At 34.4% G+C, this 25,637-nt stretch overlaps 2 protein-coding genes across 4 annotated transcripts; one reads left to right on the top strand and one right to left on the bottom strand.

Annotated features, from left to right (window-relative positions):
- Positions 1-603: 603 nt before the first annotated feature.
- LOC116032341 (ABC transporter B family member 9-like) lies at positions 604-7,710 on the top strand. The gene is made up of 12 exons (XM_031274841.1): positions 604-855; positions 2,192-2,246; positions 2,344-2,519; positions 3,033-3,254; positions 3,597-3,835; positions 3,972-4,497; positions 4,607-4,880; positions 4,971-5,646; positions 5,871-6,099; positions 6,185-6,451; positions 6,573-6,836; positions 7,066-7,710. Exons 1-12 carry the CDS (start codon positions 604-606, stop codon positions 7,708-7,710), a joined length of 3,825 nt encoding a protein of 1,274 aa, XP_031130701.1.
- A 7,664-nt stretch (positions 7,711-15,374) lies between these two features.
- Positions 15,375-25,297, bottom strand: LOC116032448 (protein SRG1-like). Of its 3 annotated transcripts, none has more exons than XM_031275014.1 (4): positions 25,016-25,297; positions 24,649-24,896; positions 23,936-24,260; positions 15,416-15,835 (listed from the first exon to the last, which is right to left on the bottom strand). In XM_031275014.1, the coding sequence occupies exons 1-4, from the start codon at positions 25,235-25,237 to the stop codon at positions 15,593-15,595; spliced, it is 1,038 nt and encodes a 345-aa protein (XP_031130874.1). In that variant the 5' UTR covers positions 25,238-25,297; the 3' UTR covers positions 15,416-15,592. The 3 variants fall into 3 exon arrangements, with proteins under 3 accessions (XP_031130873.1, XP_031130874.1, XP_031130872.1); XM_031275012.1 differs by lacking the exon at positions 15,416-15,835 and adding an exon at positions 23,455-23,839 and having other exon boundaries at positions 25,016-25,295; XM_031275013.1 differs by lacking the exons at positions 23,936-24,260; positions 24,649-24,896; positions 25,016-25,297 and adding exons at positions 16,325-16,897; positions 17,551-17,884 and having other exon boundaries at positions 15,375-15,835.
- Between the last annotated feature and the right edge of the window lie 340 nt (positions 25,298-25,637).

Below are 25,637 nucleotides of genomic sequence, written 5' to 3'. Positions count from 1 at the left end.
TGATTCAACATGTTCAAAATTATGTGGGATGAAAAGTCATGATTGCCACATCTATTTTTTGTGTGGCCCTAACCCGTCCCATCGCGGGGCGGGTGCGGGCCAGCCCGCGGGTTTCGATCCACTTTGGCAGGCCTGTCGCCACTGGATGATACTTTGATAAATTCTAAAACACTAATTTATAAAAACATGGAGCATCGGATTATTCGTGGGCGTGTGGTAACTAGTTTGTAAAATAAAATTATTTTAATTGGATTAGTTGAAATATTACTCGAATACAAATTATAAGACATAAAATATGGATTTTATAAAAATTTTAAAAAGGGTGGGCAGGCTGATAACAAATCGGCTTCCAGACGCGAAGAGAATTGCAACTTTAACGGCGACTCTCTTTGTCTGACTATATATAATATAATTAGGTTTTATCTCACGTAAACAAATCCTTAATTAAACTCCTGTTATGACTCTCTCATCTCTTTGTCTGATCACTACTAGGTTTCATAATAATCTCACGTAAATAAATTTGGAGCCACAAAACAGATATATAGATAGAGATATATATATATAGAGAGAGAGAGAGTTTACGTAAATTTTACCAAGCGCAGCATGAATCATAATAGTGAAGAGAGAGGAGAAAGTAAGAAATTAGTTTCAGGCAAAGATGATGAGACGACGAAAGTGGGGTTTTACAAGCTTTTCTCCTTAGCAGACAGGGTGGATGTTGCGTTAATGGTCGTCGGAACGCTGGCCGCCGTCGCCGTCGGGATGTCGCAGCCGTTTATGACGGTTATCTTCGGCGACCTTATCAATTCTTTTGGCACTGTGGCTTCACCTCATCTTGTCCCTGTCATCTCTAAGGTACGCATTATATTTATATATGTGCATGCAATAATAATTTTGTTCTGTTTATCTTATCTTTATGTTAATGAATTTCCGGCGAAACCTTCATCGGAAAATCTTAAGTTTTTTAGCCTTTCCGATCAAATACCGCCACGTTTAGAGTTATGTTGTTAGAAAATTTGGTCAGTACTATGAGTCAAACTTTTTTTTTGTCCCCCAGTAAAAGTCAAATTTAGTCAAATTTGTGGGTTGAGTCTGGAATATTGGATATTTGGATGGCGTATGCATAACATCAATTTTGTTTAGGAGACTTTGTTTACTCAAATTAATTGATAAACATCTAAAACAACAAAATATTATAATATCATAATTTATTTATTTTTATATAATTTATAGTTATATACTTCGTAAATTAAAAAATACCGGAGTATATAAAAAAAGAAGAAGAAGAGATATGTTTGTGTTTAATGCATCTATTAATATAAAAGAGTAATGCTAGCTAGACATCCATCCTAAAAACTTCTTTCCAATTTCCCCTCCTATGTGGTAGCATCTAATAATGGGATTATTTAGTATTTAATTAAGTATACGTGGGTCAGTCATTTCATGACACCCAATAAATAAAACTCACATCATAAGGGGAAATATGGGTAAACATCATTTTCGAATATAAAATCATACATAGAAGTTACTAGTTCGATTCTGCACAGATGCAGTTTATCCTCTTTTTTATTTTATTTTTGGAATGATGAGGAAAATCTACAACACGATTTATTTCCCTGGGTAGTTTGTTGGTTACTAACTTTGTTAAAGCGTAGTATCTGTATGTCAATGCCTTTAGTGTGGTTGGAACCTGTGAACTTCTATTGGGAGAGTCACAACTCACAATTATGCAGCGTCTTTGGCAATTTATAATTAGTTAAATGATCATAAAATGTTGTGACAACTATCACATTATAAATTAGTTAAATAATTGGTAAATTTTAATTTGATCTAAATAAGTTTTCTGTGCTAGAATATATTGTTCCAAATTAATAAACATGCTGGAGAATCAAGCAAATAATAATCTCTATTTTTTCATGCAAAAAACTGCTGAAAAGGCACTATAGAAAAATATGGTACATCTCAACTAAAACTCTAAAAGTCTAAGGGGCAAGACGTAGTGCAAATTTATGCTTATATATATATATATATTAGGCTTAACGTCTTTGACTTCTGATTTGCTCATTTTCAGTAATTTTTCTTAATGTGTATTCTTCTTGTAGTAAAATTTTAATATCTTTAGCAGTGATTTGAGCAGAAAAGTTATGTGTTTGTTTATGAATGTGAGCATAACATTTGATCTGATTTTCAGCTATCCCTCAATTTTGTGTACCTTGCTATTGGCTCGGGCATTGCCTCATTTTTACGTAAGTGCATTTATCTCTCACCTCTCATCTTCACTATGTTCTTTGACTAGAGGTTCAAGGTTTCTAACCTGAAATAATGGATATGGTGACATTACAGAAATGTCTTGTTGGGTGGTTACCGGAGAAAGGCAAGCTGCTAGAATTAGAGGGATGTATCTGAAAGCAATTCTGAGACAAGACATTACCTTTTTTGACACTGAAACAACAGCCGGAGAGGTGATTGGTCGAATGTCTGGTGACACCATTCTCATCCAAGAAGCTATGGGTGAAAAGGTGAGCTTTTTAACGAAGTGTTGTAATCTTTTTTTTTTGAATACTACTAACTCTATTACAATGCACCCACCACCTCCCGTATAAAGGAGGGAAGGGTTTGATGTCACTGGACCACAAGGTCCTTGGCATGAAGTGTTGTAATCTAAGATTCCCTAAAACGAAAGTTTGGACTCCACTAAGTAATCTAAGATTGTGCCAGTCTAACACATGGTTTTATACACCAATTGTTATACTATGGATCATGCATTGTTGACTTTGGCCCAAAACTTGTGTGTTTGACCTTGCATTTTGCATTGTGGACCCGCAATTAACATATTATATACGGGTTAACGTATTATGTTATGTTAATTGAAAGCACACAATCTGAATATTGTTTTGAACCAGGTCAGTGGTATATTTTTTTCCTTATAAACTCGTATGTTTCTCTATTATTTTTAATGGGGTACTTTTAATAGGAAGAAGAGAAAAAAGAATGGTTTCCCCTTTTGTGTCCTAATTACAGATCATTTGTAGGTTGGGAAGTTCATCCAGTTCATGTCAACATTCATTGGAGGCTTCATAATTGCCTTCATAAAAGGATGGCTTCTTGCATTGGTTCTGTGTCTATGCATCCCTGTCGTCGCCATCGCCGCAGGAACAACGGCGAAGATCATGACTGGAATGTCAAGCCGCGGACAAGTTGCTTATGCAAAAGCTGGGAATGTAGTGGAACAGACTATAGGAGGGATCAGAACGGTAAAACACTCTAAAATTAAAAACATTTTGTGAGCAACTCAGCCAAGTTGGTTATGTTGTTGACTTGCCGATCAATTATGAACAACCTAGTTTAAGCTGGTTTACCTCTTGTGGTCCTTGTGGGCTAGAGTCACAAACTGAGTTTACCCAGTGCACACCACCTACTACTGATTTATCTCCTTGTGATTTTTGCTGACTAGGGTGACAAAATAGGATTTACCAGGTGCACACTACCAAATAGTGATTGCGGGTTTCCTCGTTACCTAAAGACTTTCTGCTTATTGTTTACTTGTTTTCAAGTTTCTAAATTTCTTGGCTTTGATTTGGTTGTGTCTGTTTTAGGTTGCCTCATTCAATGGAGAAAAGAGAGCAATAGATAAGTACGACGGGGAGCTGAATGTTGCATATAAATCTACAATACAGCTAGGGCTGGCTTCTGGTTTAGGACTTGGTACTATATTGCTTGTTCTGTTTAGCAGTTATGGGTTAGCTGTTTGGTGTGGAGCCAAATTTATATTGCTGAAGGGATACAGAGGGGGAGATGTGATCAATGTCATGATATCCATTATGATGGGAGGAATGTAAGTAGCACAATTTAACTGCCATTTCAATTGAAGCATGTGTTCCATTTCAACTAAAAGCCTAAATTGGATTATACGATTTTCAATATAATCACTTTGAATTCACTGATTCACCATCAATTTTGAAACCTTTCAGGTCACTAGGCCAAACATCTCCATCTCTGAATGCATTTGCATCAGGGCAGGCGGCGGCATACAAAATGTTCGAGACAATAAACCGGGAGCCCTCAATCGATGCATCAGACACGAGCGGGGTCGAGTTGGAAGACATCAAGGGCGAGATTGAACTAAAAGATGTGTATTTTAGGTATCCAGCAAGACCAGATGTGCAGATTTTTGCTGGATTTTCGCTTCGTGTCCCGAGTGGCGAAACTGTAGCACTGGTGGGTCAAAGTGGAAGTGGCAAGTCTACTGTTATCAGTTTACTGGAAAGGTTTTATGATCCTGATGCCGGGGAAGTACTCTTAGACAACATCAATTTAAAGAAATTAAAACTCAAATGGTTAAGAGAGCAAATGGGATTGGTGAGCCAGGAGCCAATGTTGTTCACAACTTCAATAAGAGAGAATATAATCTATGGTAAGGAGAATGCCACTGAAGAGGAGATTAGAACAGCTACTGAGCTTGCAAATGCAGCCAAATTTATTGATAAGCTCCCCAAGGTAACCTTTTTGTTTGTTTGTTTTTGTTTAAGGTTTAGCCATTAACCATTTATGTAACAATCGTGCTCGCGAATTTAAGGAATTAATGTAAGATGTCATGTTTTAGTAGGGGCTTGATACCATGGTTGGTGAACATGGAACTCAGCTATCAGGTGGACAAAAGCAAAGGATTGCAATTGCGAGGGCGATTCTAAAGAACCCGAAAATCCTCCTCCTCGATGAAGCCACGAGTGCTTTGGATGCAGAATCAGAACGAATCGTGCAAGATGCACTCGACAGGGTCATGTCGAACAGGACGACTGTGGTTGTTGCTCATCGCTTAACAACTATCCGAAATGCTGACCTAATAGCAGTGGTGCAAAGCGGCAAACTCGTGGAGCAAGGTATGGAGCTCAATAAGTACTAACAGTTAATCTTTTGGAAACAAAACAATCATCTGATATTATATATTCATTCTCTTAACTGAATGTTAGGAACTCATGATGAGTTGATCCGAGATCCTAATGGGGCGTATTCGCAGCTAGTCCAAATGCAGCAAGGAAGTAATAAGCAAGACGAGAAGGTAACGAAAGAGGATGGTGATGCAGTAGAAATCACTACAGATTCAGATGATTTGATTAGGTCATCAAGCCACAGATCATCTGCAGTGAGAAGATCTTTGAGCCATGGATCATCATCAAGACATTCATTCTCACTCAACTATCCCATTCCAGGTCTAATTAACACTATTCATGAATATGAAACCAGAAATGATGAGGCCGATGACAAAGAGCCCGACGAAAGAACCCTGGAGAAAAGGAAAAGAGTTTCGATTAGGCGGCTTGCCTCCCTAAACAAACCGGAGTGGCCTTATTTGGTAATTGGAGCAATTGCTGCAGGCATCCATGGCCTGATTTTCCCCGTATTTGGACTGCTGCTCTCCGCAGCAATTAAAATTTTCTTCGAGCCTCGAGCTGAGCTGCAAAAGGATTCCAGGTTTTGGGCAACCATGTACGTGTGCCTCGGTCTAGTTAGTCTGGTAGTTGCCTCGATACAGAATTTTTTCTTTGGAGTCGCTGGAGGGAAGTTGATTCAGAGAATTCGATCGCTGACATTCAAGAAAGTAGTCTACCATGAAATCAGCTGGTTTGATGAGCCGGAAAACTCAAGGTACGTTACTAATACTGTTTTAGGATCAAGCGCTTACCTAGCTTCCTCCCAGCACTATGCCAAAAGTTAGAGCTCGTAGTGAAGGTATAACTTTATTTTCTTATACTGCCATAACATTAGGTACTGGATTTGACCCTTCACTGGCCTCTGACCTGAACGTAACCAATTGCAATCATTGTTTCACTTTCTAGGTTAACAAGAATTTCTCTTTTCCTCTAATGCAGTGGCGCGATTGGGGCAAGATTATCCGCGGATGCTTCCACTATGAGGAGCCTTGTGGGAGATGCCTTAGCATTAATTGTACAAAACACAGCAACAGTGTTGGCAGGGCTTGTTATAGCCTTTGTTGCCAATTGGATTTTGGCACTTATAATCCTGGTTTTGTTGCCACTAATGGGACTGCAATGGTTCTTCCAGAACAAGTTTTACAAGGGATTCAGTGCAAATGCTAAGGTTTAATTTCTTAAAAACAAAAATCCTTCTTTTAACATATGATTTCACAGTGCTGTGTTGATAATGTTTTTCCCACAATTCGCAGGTGGTGTACGAGGAAGCGAGCCAAGTTGCAAGCGATGCTGTGAGCAGCATAAGAACCGTGGCTTCGTTCTGTGCTGAAGAGAAGGTGATGGCTATGTACGAGAAGAAATGCGAAGGGGCGGTGAAGCAAGGCGTTAAAGTTGGTGTTGTTAGCGGAGCGAGTTTGGGTTTTGGCTCGTTAGCGCTCTACCTTACATATGCCTTTTGTTTCTACATTGGGGCATTTTTCATTCATCACAACAAAGCAACATTTACAGAGCTTTTCAGGGTACTAAAACAGGCAAAACTATATTCTCAAAAAAAACAGGCAAAACTACATTTGACAGGTCTGATTTTAAGTTTTAGTTTCCTTGTCAAATCTTAAACACATTTTCATCTGTGTTCATCAGGTTTTCTTCGCATTGACGATGTCGGCCATGGGGATTTCTCAAGCCACCGGATTAGCACCGGACCTTAACAAGGCTAAGGATTCTACTGCTTCTATTTTCGACATTCTCGATAGAAACCCCAAGATTGATTCTAGTAGTGAACAAGGCACAACATTGTCAGCTGTCCGGGGAGATATCGAGTTGAAACATGTGAGCTTCAAGTACCCAACTCGGCCCGACATCCAAATATTCAAGGATCTATGCCTAACCATGCCTGCTGGAAAGGTATTTAACAAAACTTTCATCTGTTGGCTTAGTAACCTCAAAGTACCAAATTCGACTCTCAATAAAATTGGCCTTCTTAGTTTTGAGTAAGACCAGTTATGGGTAGCCTAAACTGGTTTATCTCTTAATAGTCTTTTACCAGTTAAGGCCACCCCAAGGCGGTGTTTATATTTCCATTTTCATTCATGCTTTACAACTAACTAATCAAACATCTATATGTTCTTTATAGACTTGTGCTCTTGTGGGAGAAAGTGGAAGTGGGAAATCAACAGTGATTAGTTTAATAGAGAGATTCTATGATCCTGACTTTGGAGAAATACTTTTGGATGGAGTTCCCATCAAGAATCTAAAACTGAGTTGGCTGAGGCAACAGATGGGGTTAGTGAGTCAAGAGCCAATCTTGTTCAACGAGTCGATTCGCGACAACATAGCCTATGGCAAACATGGGGAGGTAACAGAAGAAGAGATCATCCAAGCTGCAAGATTAGCAAATGCTCACAACTTTATCTCCTCACTGCCTCAAGGCTATGACACGGCCGTGGGAGAGCGGGGGACTCAATTATCGGGTGGGCAGAAGCAACGAATAGCCATTGCGAGGGCGATTTTGAAGGATCCAAAAATCCTGTTGCTAGACGAGGCGACTAGCGCGCTAGATACTGAGTCGGAGCACGTGGTGCAAGAGGCGTTGGACCGAGTAATGGTGAGCCGGACTACCGTGGTCATTGCTCATAGATTAGTAACGATTAGAGGAGCGGACTTGATTGGTGTGGTCAAGAATGGAGTGATTATAGAGAAGGGAAGACATGAGGTGCTTATGGATATTGTTGATGGAGTTTATGCTTCTTTAGTTGCACTTCATGTGAAAGCAAGTTAGCACAAACGAACTAACAACTATTTCATTGTTAGAGGTTCTTATATTTAATGAAATGATTAGTTACTATGTTCCATCGTACATACTTAGGTTACACTCAATAAGTTAACACAAACTCTCTTTTTTTTTTTTTTTTTTTTTTTAAACATATCGCTGAATATAGAGTTGTCCAAAAATGTGTGAATGTAGAGGTTTCAAAGTGTGAATGTAGAGTATAGAAATCGTGAATGTAGATTTATGATTGTGGGAATGTAGAGTTGCCCAGAAATGTGTGAATGGGGAGGTTTCAAATTGTGAATATAGAGTATAGAAATCGTGAATGTAGAGTTATGCATGTGTGAACCTGTAATAGAGTTAAGAAGTTCTTGCAACTTGTAGCCCTGTAATGTGTGAATGGGGGGTTCTCAAGTTGTGAATGTGGAGTATAGGACCTGTGAATATAGAGTTTTGAATGTGTGAATGTGAAGTTTACAAATTGTGAATGTAGAGTATAGTGTATGTGAATGTAGAGTATAGTTACTAAACATATAATCCTGTAATGTGTGAATGTGGAGTTTACAAATTGTGAATGTAGAGTATAGTGTATGTGAATGTAGACCCATGTCCACCTTGCAAGGTGGACCTGGGTCCACGGCATAACAACCCATCCTAGCTAGTGGTCCAAGTATTTCAAAAAGAAAAATGCTATCTCTACTTCTATTTTCTACTCTTACTTTTAGTTCGAGACACAAAATTTTAACGTCGATACTTGTATTGGGAGCCACGTAGAAAAAATAGCTTAATAGATTGAAGATATTATATAAATTTATAAGTTGAAGAGATTTGATGAAGAAATTGATTGAGATGTTAAGCTATGGAATCTCCAAATTTTGGATACCATATATGTATTGGCCTTTAATTTGGGGCGCAAATTATAGCAATCATTATTGCATGGACTATGTGGACCATAAATAAAAAGTACATTTTTAATATACTAAAAGTACATTATTTTTGTATATAAAATATATTATTTTAAAGTACATTATTTTTGTACTGAAGGTACTACAGTACAAAATAATGTACCTTCAGTACAAAAATAATGTAATTTTTATTTTTGATCCACACAACTGTGTGGACCTTGGTCCATGCAATAATTTGCCAAATTATAGTGTCTTGTAGCAAATATACTCATCAGCGCGCAATGAATATTAACTAAATAATTTTTTGAAATAAGGTCAAATAAAATTTCTATTTTTTACGAAAAAAGTAATTGCCTATTTGAATTGAAAAATTTCTAAATGAACACATAAATTTACCAAAAAAAAAAAAGAAAAAAGAAAAAAGTAATAATACAATGATACTTAGGCTTGTACATTGGTTGGATTCGGACGGATTGGATAATCGGATTAGATTTTCGTTACACGCCCCTTCAATATTTATATGCTATATCCTATCGGATATTTAAAATCAGATTACGGATAGATGAAACCCTTCAATTTTTATATGCTATATCCTATCAGATATTTAAAATCGGATTACGGATATGAAAGTTCAATTCGGATTTTGAATTGTATTAGTATATTATTAAAATACTTTTTAAGAAAAAGTTAATGAAAACTAAAACAAATCAAAATGCAATACTATTTTAGTATTTTAATTTACAAATAGTTTACTATAGAGCTATCCTAGCCAAAATAATTAAACAAAATAATAAAACTTACAAGTTACAATCATAGCTAATTTGCTATTACAATTTACAAATTTACAATTTCTGAACAGAAATATCTAATAATTTTAGACCAAAAATCTAATTTTAATTTCAACAAATATGAAATTTGTTCAATTGTTCTACTTCAATCTTCAACAGCCAACAGTAAGCACTAAGCCGTCTAAGTAGGTCTACAGTTAGGGTTCATGCAATAACATAGACTAACATTTGGAACCCTAGTGGGACAGACTAACAGAACACACACACACACAAACACACACACACATATAAAAGATTCAGATTTACTTATTTTCTCAAATTTTCCATATGAGAACTAGGGCTTCAAATATCAACTTCAGGCTTCCACCGACGAATAACAAGAGTCTAGAATGGCAACAACCAACAACAGCGTCTTTGCGAGGGGCAACGACGCTGACCCAAGTCCAGACGACCAGACCAAAGACCACAACGCGTCGAAGACTCGAATGGGACTATGAAAGAGACGGACTGTTAATAAAAAATTAACACGGCCGACTCAGCCGAGTTAGGCGCTAGGCGGCCGCCTAAGGAGCAATTCGGCTCGGCGTAAGGGTGCCTAGGCGGCTGCCTAGGTTCATTTTTACAACAGTGGTATTAAACTTCATTGGTCAACAATAAATTCTATTTATAAATTTTCAAAATAAGTATTTATTATTATAATTCATCAACATATACTATAAAATTGTATCATCTATGAATTTGTTTGATACTATAACGAGCAAATAACTGTATTTTTAAAATAATGGTAAATAATTATCTTTTGGAGATTTTAACCTAAGAAAAATAATATTTTAACTTAACAATATGACAATAATTTATATATTTATAATAATTTTACTTTACATTCTACAATATTATTTTATATTTATTAACTTAATTTTTATTAATATTTGAAATTAATTATGTTGCAATATAATTCTCTAAAAGATGTTATCATAAATCTCTATGAAATTTTAATAGATGACTACTTGTGGTAAATTTTTTTATTTATTAAATTAATTTTTACTAATATTTTAAATTAATTATATGTTGCTATATAATTCTCAAATAGATGTAATTAGAAATCTTTATGAAATTTTAATACTCCGTAGATAACTAATAGATGTTATTACAGATCTTTATGAAATATAGATGAAATATTTGTGGTTTAAAAAGAAGTAATGTAACTACAAATCTTTATGAAGTTTTAATAGATAAAGGCTCTGTTTGGCAGAGCTTATTTAGGAGCTTATAGCTTATTTTAAGCTACTAATAAGCTATAAGCTGTGTTTGGTAATGTTCCTAAAATAAGCTAGTAGCTTAAAATAGGAGCTTATTTTTTAACGCTATCTAAGATAGCGTTTCAAAATAAGCTATTAGCTTCCTAACTTTTTTTCCATCTTTAACCTTATTATTTTAAAGAAATGACATCATTTACCCTTCCCAATTAAAACCCTTTTCTATTCTTATTTATTCGCAATTTTCACGCTAATCACTTCATCTTCATTCACTCTCCGCAGAAGCATCGCCCATCAGCCACCTCGCTCCGCAGTCTGCAACCGGCCAATCGCAATATCATCGGTCTGTAGGTATGTATATATTTATTTTGTTGTATTACTTGTATATTTTTTTTTCTATTGCATCTCGTATATCCGTAAGCTTGTATATGATATATATTTCATTGTATTACTTGTATTACTTGAATGGTTGGACTGCGTGTATATGATATATATTTCATGTATCTACATTGTTTTTATATATATATATATATTAATGTAATCTGCAGTTTGTTTTTGATATAATATATATTAATGAAATCTGCAGTGTTTTTTATATAATGTAATTTGAAGAATTAAAGTAAGTTTCTGCAGTGTTTGTAATCTGTAGGATTCTACCCAAGTTTTATCAATGTAATCTACCGTGTTGTTTTTGATATAATATATATTAATGAAATCTGCAGTGTTTTTTATATAATGTAATTGAAGAATTAAATAAGTTTCTGCAGTGTTTGTAATCTGTAGGATTCTACCCAAGTTTTATCAATGTAATCTGCAGTGTTTGTTTTTGATATAATATATATTAATGAAATCTGCAGTGTTTTTGATATAATGTAATTTGAATAATTAAAGTAAGTTTCTGCAGTGTTTGTAATCTGTAGGATTCTACCCAAGTTTTATCAATCGTGCACATTCTTCTCTTCGAAGTTGTATTGAGAGGTCGTTTGGAGTATTGAAGAAGAGATGGAGGATACTTGCTAAAATGCCACAATTTAGTGTGGAGACCCAAATTGATGTTATTATGGCCACATTTGCCTTACATAATTATATTCGGAAGAATTCACAAGATGACATGATGTTTAATGTGTTTGAGCAGCATCCAGATTACATACCGCCCGATGAACTTCAAGATTCAAGTAGTAATACCTCCACCAACGAAAGTTTAAGTCATACATCTACTGAGATGAAGGAGATTCGCAACAATATTGCTACTTCATTATGGGATGCTAGATCATGATTTGCTAATAGTTTTATTTTGAAACGTTAAATTTTAATATGTAAACAAACAAATTTAAATTTTATGAAGATGCTCTTTTTAGTCTTTTTACATTTATCAGCTTATCAAAAAGCTAATTTTACCAAACACTTTTAAGCATAACAGCTAGTTTAACAGCTCACCAGTTTCAGCTCCTAACTTATAGCTTTTCAGCTTTCAGCTCCTTTTCAGCTTTCAGCTACCTTTTCAGCTAGGTTTGCCAAACATAGCCAAAATATTTGTGGTTTAAAAAGATGAAGGGTTGTTTACTAAAATGGAAAAATGGAGAATTTTCAAAAAAATAGAGAATTGGAGAAGTGGGAGAATGGAAAAAGGAAAGGTTGTTTACTAAAATAATCTCTCCAATGAGATCTCTTCTCCATTTTCCATCTTCTAGTACAAATTTGGAGAAGTGCTTTTCAGCCTTCTCCAAAATGGAAGAATGGAGAAAATGTGGGTGAATAGTACTCTTAGTTTAGGAGGTCGCTTGTTCAAATCCTACTAGGTGTGTTTCTCTGTTGATTTTTTCTTCTTATGCGCAACCAATACTTTTATTATTATTATGCGCAGCTTCTATTATTTTCTTTTATTATTATTATTATTATTATTATTATTAATTACAAATGCTATATGAGATGATTTTATTTAATGAGGTTTTGCATATTTTGTTATGTACTAAAATGATTGAAATAATTATAATGTGATGAAATGAAATTATTTTTAAGAACATCATATATATATATCTTTTCTATTATTATTATTAGAGTTTATTATCGAAATGGTCCTTCGACTATTATGAATTTATCAATTTGGTCCTTCTGCTCTCCTTACGTATTATTATTATTATTATTATTATGATTATTATTATTATTATCATTATCATTATCATTATCATTATTTTATTTATTTATTTATTTATTTATTATTATTATTATTATCATTATCATTATTAAATTATTATTATTATTATTATTATTATTATTATTATCATTATCATTATTTTATTTATTTATTTATTTATTATTATTATTATCATTATCATTATTAAATTATTATTATTATTATTATTATTATTATTGCTATTAAATTCTTCTTATTTAATTTTTATTATTTTTCTTCTTCTTATTATTATTAAATTGTTATTATTATTATTATTACTATTATTATTATGATCTTTTTTCCTTTTTCATCTTCCTTATACACATGGATTTGCCGTTGTTGTTATCATTATCATTATCATTATCATTATTATTATTATTATTATTATTATTATTATTATTGTATTTAATAAAATCAAAAAAATTAGAGAAATAAAAAAACTGGAGGAATGGAGTAAACGACCCCTGAACTTCTGCAGGAGCCAAGAGGGATCAAACCCAATGCCTCCCAATTTTCTAAGTCAAGTCTCTACCACTTGAACCAAGTAACCAAACGCTAGGCTTATAGTCACACGAATATGTGGTATACTATACAGTGATCTATTAGAAAAAGAATTCGGAAGCCACTCTATGATCCTGGGACCTGTGGGTTATGGGCCCACCACGCTTCCGATACGCCACTCTGATTTTGAGTTTTTATTCTATCATAAACATATTTAACCGTATCCCTCTTGAGAAGTATTTCTCTATTAATTAATTTGTTTTGCTATGAAGTATGAAGGTAAATGTAATTACTACACTAATCCTTTAATTATTACGGAATAAATATTTATTAATTGAGATAATGTTGATAGAACCCCATAATAAATAAATAAATAATTAATTAATTAATTAATTAATTTCATTTGACAAGTATTTGTAACTTGAATTCCATATTTCCATTGATAATGTTAAGAAAATGCTTTGTTTAAACTTTAAGCTAAGGAAAATACTATATGTACTCAGTACTCGCATTCTTTACTCTCAACTTTTTACTTACACACTTAAAATTTTGGTGTAAACACATTTACAGGGGTCCACATGAAGAAAATAACATATTGGTGCCTCGCACATCATGGAGTAATTTGAAGGAGTAAGATTTGGGAGTATATGTAGTAGAACTCAAACTTTAATGCACATGATGATGTGCCTATCTTGAGCTTGTACAACAATTTAAGATCAATTAGTATTTTTTATGTAATTATATCATGTTGGAAGTTTAACGTAATTGATAGTATACACTGATAAATTACAATAAATAAATACTTATTTTGAAAATTTAAAACTACAAGGTATTATATTGTTGACCACTGAAGTTTAATACCCAAGTTTTAAAAAACCCTTTCACAAATAATAAATTATTAACACTACACTCTCATTTTAAATTTACCTTATAATATTCATCTCCTTATGTGGTAATATTTGATTGAATATTATTTGTATTTGATTATTGAGTAGATTCATTTTTTAAATTTGTTGTAGGATTTACGAATTAATGAACAACCAATGTATATAAAGAATTTTATTACCATTCTGGCAGTGAACATCCATTAGAATGTGATAGCATTTAGGGGGGGAAAAATAACAAATATAAATAAGAGTTAGTAATATAAAGATAATTTATAAATATATAAAGAATTAATTCCATTTTCGGTCCTAAATTTATATGTGGCAATCCACTTATAGACCTTTTTTTCAAAACATCCAAGTGAGACTTAATAGAAGTACATTTCGTCATACGGGTTGCGTACAACTGCTCATTTAGGCGCAATTTGTTTGCCAGAGATTTGGTCATATAAAGTGATTCCAGCTTGAACTATAATTTTTATGTAGTCTTCTCATCACTTAATTATCACCTCACGTATAACTTCTTTAGACAAGCACAGTTGAATGATTGAACTTGCCTTGTCATCCAAATCTCTCCACTGCTCCTCTTCCATTGCAGTTGGCTTCTTCTTCTTCTTCTTCTCATCTAGTGCTTTCTTCAAACCGTTTAAGTTAGAATGGCGGCCATCTGAACCCTCTAGATAGAAAAACTAATTTCACATCAAACTTCTCGATATCGAACTTGGTGACAGTCGACATCTTTGAAAATAATTTTCAATTAAACCGCTCTAATACCGCTAGTTAGGATAATTAACAAGCACTATGGAAGCGAAAGTTTGAAACTAAGAATTATAGGAAAGTTAAAATAACATGCGAGAATATAAAAGTGACAAAAAGTTTTGGGGCAAATATCAATTTCTCAATTATAGAAAATGAAAGAGAAATTCAATAAAGGAAGAAAAAGAAAAAATGAGAGATTAGTACTATAATGGATATAAATGTAAGAATATTACATAGAAGATTGTAATAAGCTAGTGGCACCCGGTGTTCCGGTTTACACTCCACATAAATGATGGGAGTGGGTTTGATTTTCAGTGGAGGCAACTGTTGACTCTTTGTGCTTTAGCAGGTTGAGAACATTGTTATGAACAGATACTACATTCTAATAGAAAAAAAAGCTAGATTGATGATTTTAGAAACTATTAGGAGGCCCTATTTATACAAAATATAGGAAATAACAAATATATTACATAGGAGGATGAGAGGTTAATACAAAATTATAGGAAATCATGAGATATGCATGCAATACGTGGAAGTTGAAAAATGAAATGGTCTGCAGAATTTGGACCACATATTCTATTCTAACACGTTCCAGCAACAACTTGTGGACATTATTCCATTTGGATCATATCCTCATAACATCTATATAAGATTTACTATCCAGCTTTCGACTATAGAATCCTTTGTAATAATCTGTAACTCCCACGCTCCTGAACTTGGCTGGATTTTGAGGGGTGATTAAACTTGGAATAGGACCCAGTTCTGCCTCAAGTCTGGGGCTCAGAAATGTTCCAACCGAAAGCCTTTCCTTTTCCGAGTTCACTACTGCTCGATGCTCAACACTTTTGTAAATTCCATTTGTCAGTATCTGCAAATAAACCAAACAAAACTCACTAATCAACCTATATATATGTATGTATGATATCATCATGGAAGAAAAAATCGCTAGGCGCTCCTCGGACGCTCGGGGCGTCTAGGCAGCGATTACTCGATTAGTCGGCATCAAGGCATCTGTGTATTTTTTTATTTTATTTTTTATTTATTAAAAATTTGTTTACTAGTTAATACTATAATATTAAATATTAACCTACAAACAGAGTTGGAACAATTTAGAATTATTTCGTTCAAAACTATGTCTTTTTAAGTGAAATAACCTGTTTAAAAAAGAATGAAAAAATAGCTAATTGGCCAACTAGGCGACCTAGTCGGTGTCTAAGAGGCCTGGACAGTCAGGATTATTATGATATGCTAGGCGGCCGGCCAGCGCCTTGACGCCGATTAATCATTGCCTAGACGGGATTTTTGTAACTTTCATTGATTTCCGGTCATGAAAATAATATTTGAATTAGTGAATAACCTCTAAAATATCCCCAATGTTGACGATGAAGGCACCAGGGATGGGTTTAACAGGAATCCACATGCCTTCTTTCTTGATATGGAGGCCTTCCATTTCATTGAGTTGGAGCAGGATTGTAAGCCCGACAGCATCTGAGTGAGGATAGAGTCCTATGACTTTGTCTGGTTGGGGACAACGCGGATATTGATTCATCCTCATAGACTGCATCCCTTCCTCGAACAATCCTCGTACATGTTCCTGCTCAATCCCCAGAGCTTTTGCTAAATAATCAAGGATTGTGAGGGCCAGATTTCTCAGTTCCTCTGCATACATTTCCACTGTTTCTCTGAATGGCAAAGGGATATTTGGGAAAAGATTTGGTTTCCTCAAGTAAGTTGGGGAAGTGATAATGTAAAACATGTCACACCAGTCAAGTTTTTGCTCATCAGAATGCACAAAAGCTTGTCCGAAGCCTTGAAGATCCCCTGCCTCTTGCCAAAACTTCTTCTTCTCATCCATTGGGAGATTGAGGAAATCTTTTGTATCAGTTTTCACTTTTTCGATCAATGAAGAACTCACTCCATGGTTTATTAGCTGCAACGTAACACAAATATTTAGTATTCTCAACATCTAGTTTAAAAGCAAATTAAACATGGTTACTTGAAAATCAATTTACACACAGGACGGGTAATGGGCGAGTTGCCCCTTCCCCTATCCCACCTCATAAGTTCTACTACATGTACTTCCAATTCTTATTCCCTGTGACAGACATTGATAAGTTATTTTTTCATGTGAACCCAGGTAAGAGTGTTTAAATCAGAATTTTGAGTATGAGAGTAGAGAATGAGAGTCTACTTAGGCATGTTTGGTAACATAGTTAGTTTATAAGTCAATTTTGACTTATTGGACTATTATTAGTTGTTTGATTTGGTTAAATATTTAATATAAATGTTTGATTAATTAGCTTTTTGTAATAGGTTATCGCTTCAAAATGCTAAAATTCAAAAATCTACTTAAAACAGTTTCTTCGATCAACTTTTTGAAAATGTCATTTTGCATGTAATCAACTATCAGTTAACAACTAATTTACTAAACATATTTCTATAATAAGCTAATGCTATCAACTAATCAAACACACTAACCCAATTCCCTAACGGCTAACAGCTATTTACCAAACAACCCATTAGCATTTTCCATAAAAAAGAGCTACCAAATTTGAATTTCTTGTAGGAAAGTGGTTGGTATACCTGAAAAAATCCCCATTCTTTGCATGCAAAATCCAGCTTCTTCAGCTCATCATCGCATTCTCCTTGGAGCAAGTTAGCCATGTTGATCACCGGAATTTCTTTCTTCGCCGGTGCCGGAGGGTCCACGTCATCACGAAGGTATCGTGGCGGGACGGTTTCCGGCGATTCTTTGGCCAATTCTTTAACGCTAGGTACTTGCATAGATCCTCCAAGTTTTGCTAACATACTTCTATCCATGATATGATGCCCAACTCAAGTTTAACGGAAACTACTTAGTACTTATTCTGTTGCAGTGCCAAAAGACCTTGTTATCTCCAATATATATAATAATGGATAGGCTTACAGATTTGGTATACTAATTCTAACTACGCGGCTATATATATATAGCTATTATTTTGCGAGGCTTGCAATGCCCTAAATCATTATTAATTTGAACCTCAATTTAATCCCACGTGCTTATATATATAAAGCGACGAAAGTCACGCGGTACAAAACTACAAATTAAAGTGGCACAACAAAATCATGCAAGATTCCTTTCCCAACAATCTGATACAAGTCATTCTCCCGGGGAGTAAATGTGAATGAAGTCAACTTCAGTATGGAGAACGTCAACTTCAGTGTTACGTACTCTAATTAGATGTGAATGATAAGTTGTTACACCGTGGACACAATGCATTGTGGACCATGGGTCATGGTTGATACTGCAGTTATGTTAAACTGATACTGCAGTTGTGTTAAAAGGATACTGCAGTTATGTTGAAAGGGAATTGCAGTTGCGCGGAACAGAGGTCGTGTCATCTATCTGGAACTGCAATTGTGTTGAACGGATACTACAGTTGTATTGAACGGATACTGCAGTTGTGTTGAACGAATGAACGGCCTTTGTTCCGTGCAACCAGAGTTTCCTTTCAACACAACTGTAGTATCTGTTCAACACAACTGCAATATCAGTTATGATCATGGTCCACGGTATAATTTGCCGTGAATGATTGTGACACCATACTAGCTATACCCTTAAGTGTGTAAAATTTGATATTCTATAAATAAATAATACTTCAACGGCTTTAAAAAATCGTTATTTTTTAACATAGATTTATTTTCAAAGATAACTGTTTTAATCAATCCATTGTCTTTGGAGTGTTGTTTTTAAGCAAAATTTGATATTCTGTAAACAGACATAACTTCAACTACAAGGATGTTAAAAAATTAATGTCTTTAAGCGTACAATTTTGCAAAGACAATGATTTTCAATTCATTCATCTGTTGTCTTTATGTATTGTCTTGAACCGAAATTTAATATTTTGAAAATAGATAATACTTCAATGACAACAGCTTTAGAAAACTATTTTCTTTGACCAATTCTTTAACGCAAGGTACTATCATAGATCCTCCAAGTTTTGCTGATATACTTCTATCCATGCTATGATGCCCAACTCAAGTTTAGCAAAAAATACTCAGTCCGTTGCAGTTCCAAAAGATCTTGCGGGTTCTTGCGGGTGTTTGGTAAATAATTGATAGTTGTTAGCGGATTTGACCAGCTGATAGCATTAGCTGTTTGTAGAAAGGAATTTGGTAAATTAAATTATTTGTTAGCAGGTAGCTAATTATATGTAAAATGACCTTTAAGAATATTAGTGTATTATGTTATTTTAACCTATAATAATATTTGGGGTGTTTTAGAAAAAAATAATTTATTTTTCTCAAAAAGCTGATCGAAAAAGTTATTTTGATGAGTATCTTTTTTAATTTTAGCATTTTAAAATAATAAATTGTTGTAAAAAGTTGTGTAATCAAACACTTATATTAGATGTTAGTTAATTTGACCAAATCAAATAATCAATAGTGATCAAACTAACCAAAATTAGTTCATAAGTTATGTTAACAAAGACTTATCATTCCAATGTATATAATGGATAGGCTTACAAATATGGTAATTGGTATACTATAAATTCTAACTACGTGGCTATACGCAAATTTGGCGGTTCACAATTCATTGTGGACCGCGCATCAAAACGACGTCATTTTGATTAATAAAAATATACGGATGAAATTGTCTCCGTTCTGCACAACTGCAGTTCCCTTTCAACACAACTGCAGTTCCAGACAGATGAAACGGCCTCCGACAATTGCAGTATCAGTTCAACACAACTGCAGTATCAGTTCAACACAACTGTAGTATCATTTGCGATGAACTATAGTATCAGTTACAGAGAGTTACGGGAGTCGTTTCTCCCACTTATTGAAACGACTTCGTTTTGTGACCATGGTCCACGGTATAACAAGTGGTGGCTATATATATATTTGCCTCCCGCTGTTCTTTTGTGAGGGGCAAATTATGCTATGTACTAGGGTCCACCTTGCAAGGTAGACCCGGATCCATGTTCATAATTTTAGAACTCTATATTCATAATTTTAGATTTAAATATACAAAATTGCATTACTCAATATTCACAATTTGTGAATTCTATATTCACAATTTTGTTATATAAATTTAAAAATTGTGTTATACTGTTGAATATAAGCTTATGAATTTTTGAATATAGAATCATATAATTGTGAATATACAGTTATATAATTATGAATATATAATTCTAAAATTATGAAAATAGACCTGGATCCACTCTGTAAGGTGGACCCGGGTCCATGAGGCATTATCCTAAATCAATATTAATTTGAACTTTAATAATTTGATCCCACGTGCATATATACAAAGTCACGGGAGTCACAGTCACGCGGCATTATCCTAAATCAACACTCCGTATTAATTTGAACTTCAATAATTTGATCCCACGTGCATATATACAAAGTCACGAGAGTCACAGTCACGCGGTACAAATTAAAGAGGCACAAGAAAATCATGCAAGATTCCATTGCCAACAATCTGATACAAATCATTGGATACCTCGACATCGGACTAGTAAAGTGAATGACGACTGTGATAGCGCTCAAATCAAAACTCTATATACATCACATGTTGTATAAATATGGTCATTGTAATAATTTCTTATATCATCAATTCATTACAAGAATTCATCCCTTACATCTTCTCATATATTTACAGGGCGTTTGGTTGGGAGGAGGGAATTAGGGGGGAAAAGAATTGTAATTCGGTAGAATTGCAATTCAATGAATAAAGTATGACTTGGAATTACAGTGTTTGGTACGCAGAAATAGGAGTACAAGGAATTGAAAGGTAAGAAGCGACATTGTAGTAGTAGTAGCAGCAGCAGCAGTAGTAGGGTAGCAGCAGTAGTAGCAGTAGTAGAGTAGGGTAGTAGCAGTAGTAGCAGCAGTAGTAGCAGCCGCAACAGTAGTAGTAGTAGTAATAATAATTATTCTTTCAAAAAATATTGATAATAATAATAATAATAATAATAATAAGTATAATAATAATAATTCATTCAATAAGAATAATAATAATAATGCCAAGGACCTTGTGGTTTAGTGGCATCAAACCCTTCCCTTTATACGGGAGGTGGTGGGTTCGAGCCTCAGTGGAGGCAATTCTGACTCTTGTGCTTCAACAGGTTAGGTTAAGAAAGTAGTTATGAGGTGGTGGGTTCGAGCCGGCAATAGGTTGCATTCTAATAGAGTTAGTAGTATTCAAAAATAATAATAATAATTCTTTCAAATTTAAAAAAAAAAAAGAAAAAAAAAAGAGACAGAGTATGGGAGGAGGGGCAAAATTGTCTTTACACCAACAAATTGCCCCTCCTCTCCACCGAATTGCAATTTATGGGGGGTACCCCATGAATTGCAATTCAGCATTTGGAGGGAATTGGCCATTATTACATTATCTTGTAATATTTATTAGATTACTAGTTTATTATCAAATATGTCCCTACAATACTTTGTTTTTTCCCCCATATATAAGGACATTACAGTAAATTGTCTCATATAACCTAAAATATAACCTTTAACCAAACAAAGTAATACTATATTCCACAATCCAAACCAAAAACATCAGGTAATCTTACATTCCCAAAATCTCACATTACCTTCCTGAAGGTAATCCTATTACCTGGGGTAATCCAAGATTTCGTGAACCAAACGCCCCCTTAGGGCATCCACAATAGTGGATTATTTTATGGGGTTTTTGCTTGGCTAAAAACTAAAATATTACTCCCTCCGTCCCATTTTATGTGTCTGGTTCGGTTAACGAGGCTTGACTGAAGTTAGTTTTAATCCAATTTTTCATAATATTAAGTTTAGTATTAATATAAAAAATTTATATATTTAGAAACTACACTAAAAGTACTATTAAACACAAAAAATTAAATTTAAAAATAAATAAAAAATACTAAAGAAAATAAACAAAGAACAAAGTGTTGGTTTGGCCAATAAATAGTAAGTAGGACAGGTAAAATGAGACAAATGGAGTATTTTTTTTAAAAATGGGGATGAGTTTTTTGGTGATTTTTCACAATTGAAGCACCTTGGATTTTGTCAGATATGTGCGCCCCACCATGAAATACAAAAGTCAAAGCTGCCTCGCATGAGGCCAAATCTCGTGCCTAGTCGACGCGTAAATCCTTACTTTTTAAAAAAAAATTATTTTTGTTTTTGTTTTTGTTTTTTCTTTTTCTTTTTCTTTTTTTCCCTACATTTTCTCTTTCCTAGTCAAGCCTACAAAAACTCTTCAAAAACAGAGGTCTTTCATCCGTTCAACACAACTGCAGTATAAGTTCAACACAACTGCAGTTCCCTTTCGACACAATTGCAGTATCAGTTCAACACAACAGCAGTATCAGTTTAACATAATTGCAGTATTAGTCATGACCCATGATCCACAAGGCATTGTGGACCATGGCCCACGGTATAACGACTACAACTTTACGCATGTTTCACGTAGTGTAGTTGTGGAGTTAGGCTATGTTTGGCAAACCTAGCTGAAAAGGTAGCTGAAAGCTGAAAAGTAGTTGAAAACTGAAAAGTTATAAGCTCCTAAATAAACTCTGCGAAACAGAGCCTTAATCTTATTCTATTTTCAGCCACATATTGTTTTTTTTTTTGAAAGTCAGCCACATATTGTTGAGAAAATATCTTATTCTATTTTCAACCACATATTTGAGAAAATTGTCGACCACATATTTGAGAAAATCTTGCATCTACTTTCACCTCATTTAGGACTCATTGCTCTTCAAAAGTAGGCTCCATAATTTACAAAATAACAATAATACACAGACTATACTACTTTGGGCAAATTAAGCTAGAGACCCGGGTGGACCCAAGTCCATGTTCACAATTTTAAAATTCTATGTTCACAATTTTAGAACTCTATGTTTATAATTTCAGAACTCTTTGTTCACAATTTCAGAACTCTATATTCAATAGTATAACACAATATTTGAATCTATATAATAAAATTGTGAATATAGAGTTCAAAAATTGTGAATGTTGAATAGTATAATTTTGTATATTGAGACCCGGGTCCATTGCATAACAACCGACTACTTTGGACCAACATATATATATGCCAATAACAAATAAATCATATACTCAATTAATATATTTATTTAACGCATTTCTATTTAAATCCCTCAGAGGTAAAATTAAAGCAACTATTAGACATTCTCATTTTTATAAAATTGGACACTTCATGGCACAAGTGCAGATCAAAAACGTTCATTGGCATCTGTTGTAGAAGAGAAAAGACATTTGTTCTACAACAAACGGTTGCAAACAAAAACTGGCCTTTAGGCGTATTTTAAATTTCAAACAAACAATAGGCATATGTTTTCTGCTAAGTAACATAATGTTTATTTTTATTGTGAAAATTTTGTAATTTATATCCCTCCATAATACGGTCAATTATCAATGTGATTCCTGAATTATCGGTGGTGTAAATATATTCCCTCAATTTTCAACATATCTACCTACACATGCAATTGGCAGATCATAGAGTGGTGGGTAAGTGGCAAATTTGCCTCTTATTCATTGCTTTTTTATTGGCAATTCATGATTTCTCAATTCACCTGCATACAATTTCCACTATTTTCTTTTCCCTTTAAGCCATTCCATCAACAGATTGAGGACATTCTTCTGTTTGGATCCTCATAACATCTATATAAGATTTACTATCCAGCTTTCTACTATAGAAGCCTCTGAAATAATCTGCAACTACCATGTTCCTGAACTTGGCTGGATTTTGAGGGGTGATCAAACTTGGAGCAGGACCAAATTCTGCCTCAAGTCTGGGGCTAAAAAATGTTGCAAGAGACATCCTTTCTTTTTCCGAGTTCACTACTGCTCGATGCTCAACGCTGCTGTAAATTCCATTTGTGAGTATCTGCAAATAAACCAAAGAAAAACTACTGATTAATCAAACTATTCTTTCATTGATTTTCAGTCTTGGAAAATAATTTATAAATTCATGATGAATAACCTGTAAAATATCCCCAATGTTGACGACGAAGGCATCGTGGATGGGTCTAACAGGGATCCACTTGCCATTATTCTTGATCTGGAGACCTTCCATTTCATTGAGTTGGAGCAGGATTGTAAGCCCAACTGAATCTGAGTGAGGATAAATTCCTATGACTTTGTCGGGTTGGGGACAACGAGGATAGTAATTTGTCCTCATACCTTGCAACCCATCCTCAAACAATCCTTGTACATGTTCTTGCTCAATCCCCAGAGCTTTTGCTAAATAATTAATGATTGTGAGGGCCAGATTTCTGAGTTCCTCTGCATACATTTCCACTGTTTCTCTGCATGCGTATAACTCACAATTATTTCTATCTCATTGGTCCTAGTAACATAATCAGCTTATCAGTCAATTTTGACTTATTTAACCACTATTAATTATTTGAATTGATTAAAAGTCAATATAAGTATTTAATTAATTAGCTTTTTGTAACTGTTTATTTCTCCAAAAAGCTAAATTTCAAAAAGCGGCTTAAAAGCAACTTTTTGATAGTCATTTTGTATGTAAACAGTTGTCAGTAAACTAATTTACCAAACACCTTTCTATAATTAGTTAATGTTATAAGCTATTAACTAGTCAAACCTACTAACCCAATCAACTAGCAACTATTTACCAAACACTCCCAATATGCTTTAGCTAAACAAAAGACTCTGAAAAGGGGGGAAAAAGACCTGAATGGCAAAGGGAGATTTGGGAATAGATTTGATTTCCTCAAGTAAGTTGGGGAAGTGATAATATAAAACAAGTCACACCAGTCAAGTTTTTGCTCCTCAGAATGCACAAAAGCCTGTCCGAAGCCTTGGAGATCTCCGGTCTCTTGCCAAAACTTCTTCTTCTCTTCCATCGGGAGATTAAAGAAATCTTTTGTATCACTTTTCATTTTCTCAATCAATGAAGAACTCACTCCATGGCTTATTAGCTGCAATACAAATAAATATTTAGTAATCCCAACATCTAGTGTAAAATCGAACAAGGTATATATCTTGTGACATTCAAAAGTTAATTTTTATATTAATTCTTGTTGAATTGAAGACATGCCTGAAAAAAGCCCCATTCTTTGCAAGCAATATCCAGCTTCTTCAGCTCCTCGCAGTCTCCTTGAAGCAAATTTGCCATGTTGATCACCGGAATTTCTCTCTGCGCCGGTGCCGCAGGGTCGAGATCATCACGAAAGTAACGTGGCGGGACAATTTCCGGCGATTGTTTGGCCAATTCTTGAACACATGGTACTTGCAAAGTGCCCCCGAGTGTTTTCTCCATGATATGATGACGGCCAACTCAAGTTTATCAGAAACTGCTAGAGAGCACTACCTAAAGATATTGTTTGGATGTGTATATATATAGAGAGGGAGAGCCATTAATTTTGTCAAAATTAACTTTAAAAAAAATAGTACCGATTTAGCCATTTTATATATAGATCAAACTTAAAATGTGTGATTTTTTCAATCAATGTGCGAGGTTTTGAGCGTAAGATACGTTAATTAGTTGTTGAAAAGTGTGTCGGTCTAGAGCTTTTGGTGCGTGTTTTTCCTTCTTAAGGTGCGTAGTTTGTGTACTTAAGCTGCGCCAGTTGTTTGAAACTTAAGATGCGACGCTCTAAGGATTTAGTTGTGTGGTTTTTCCTTCTTAACTTGCGTTTTTTTTTCTCAGTTTCAAAATA

This window comes from Ipomoea triloba, chromosome 10, assembly GCF_003576645.1.
Source record: "Ipomoea triloba cultivar NCNSP0323 chromosome 10, ASM357664v1".
NCBI lineage: Eukaryota > Viridiplantae > Streptophyta > Magnoliopsida > Solanales > Convolvulaceae > Ipomoea > Ipomoea triloba.
Note: the sequence above shows the minus strand (reverse complement) of the source record. Positions and strands in the feature narration are given on the sequence as shown.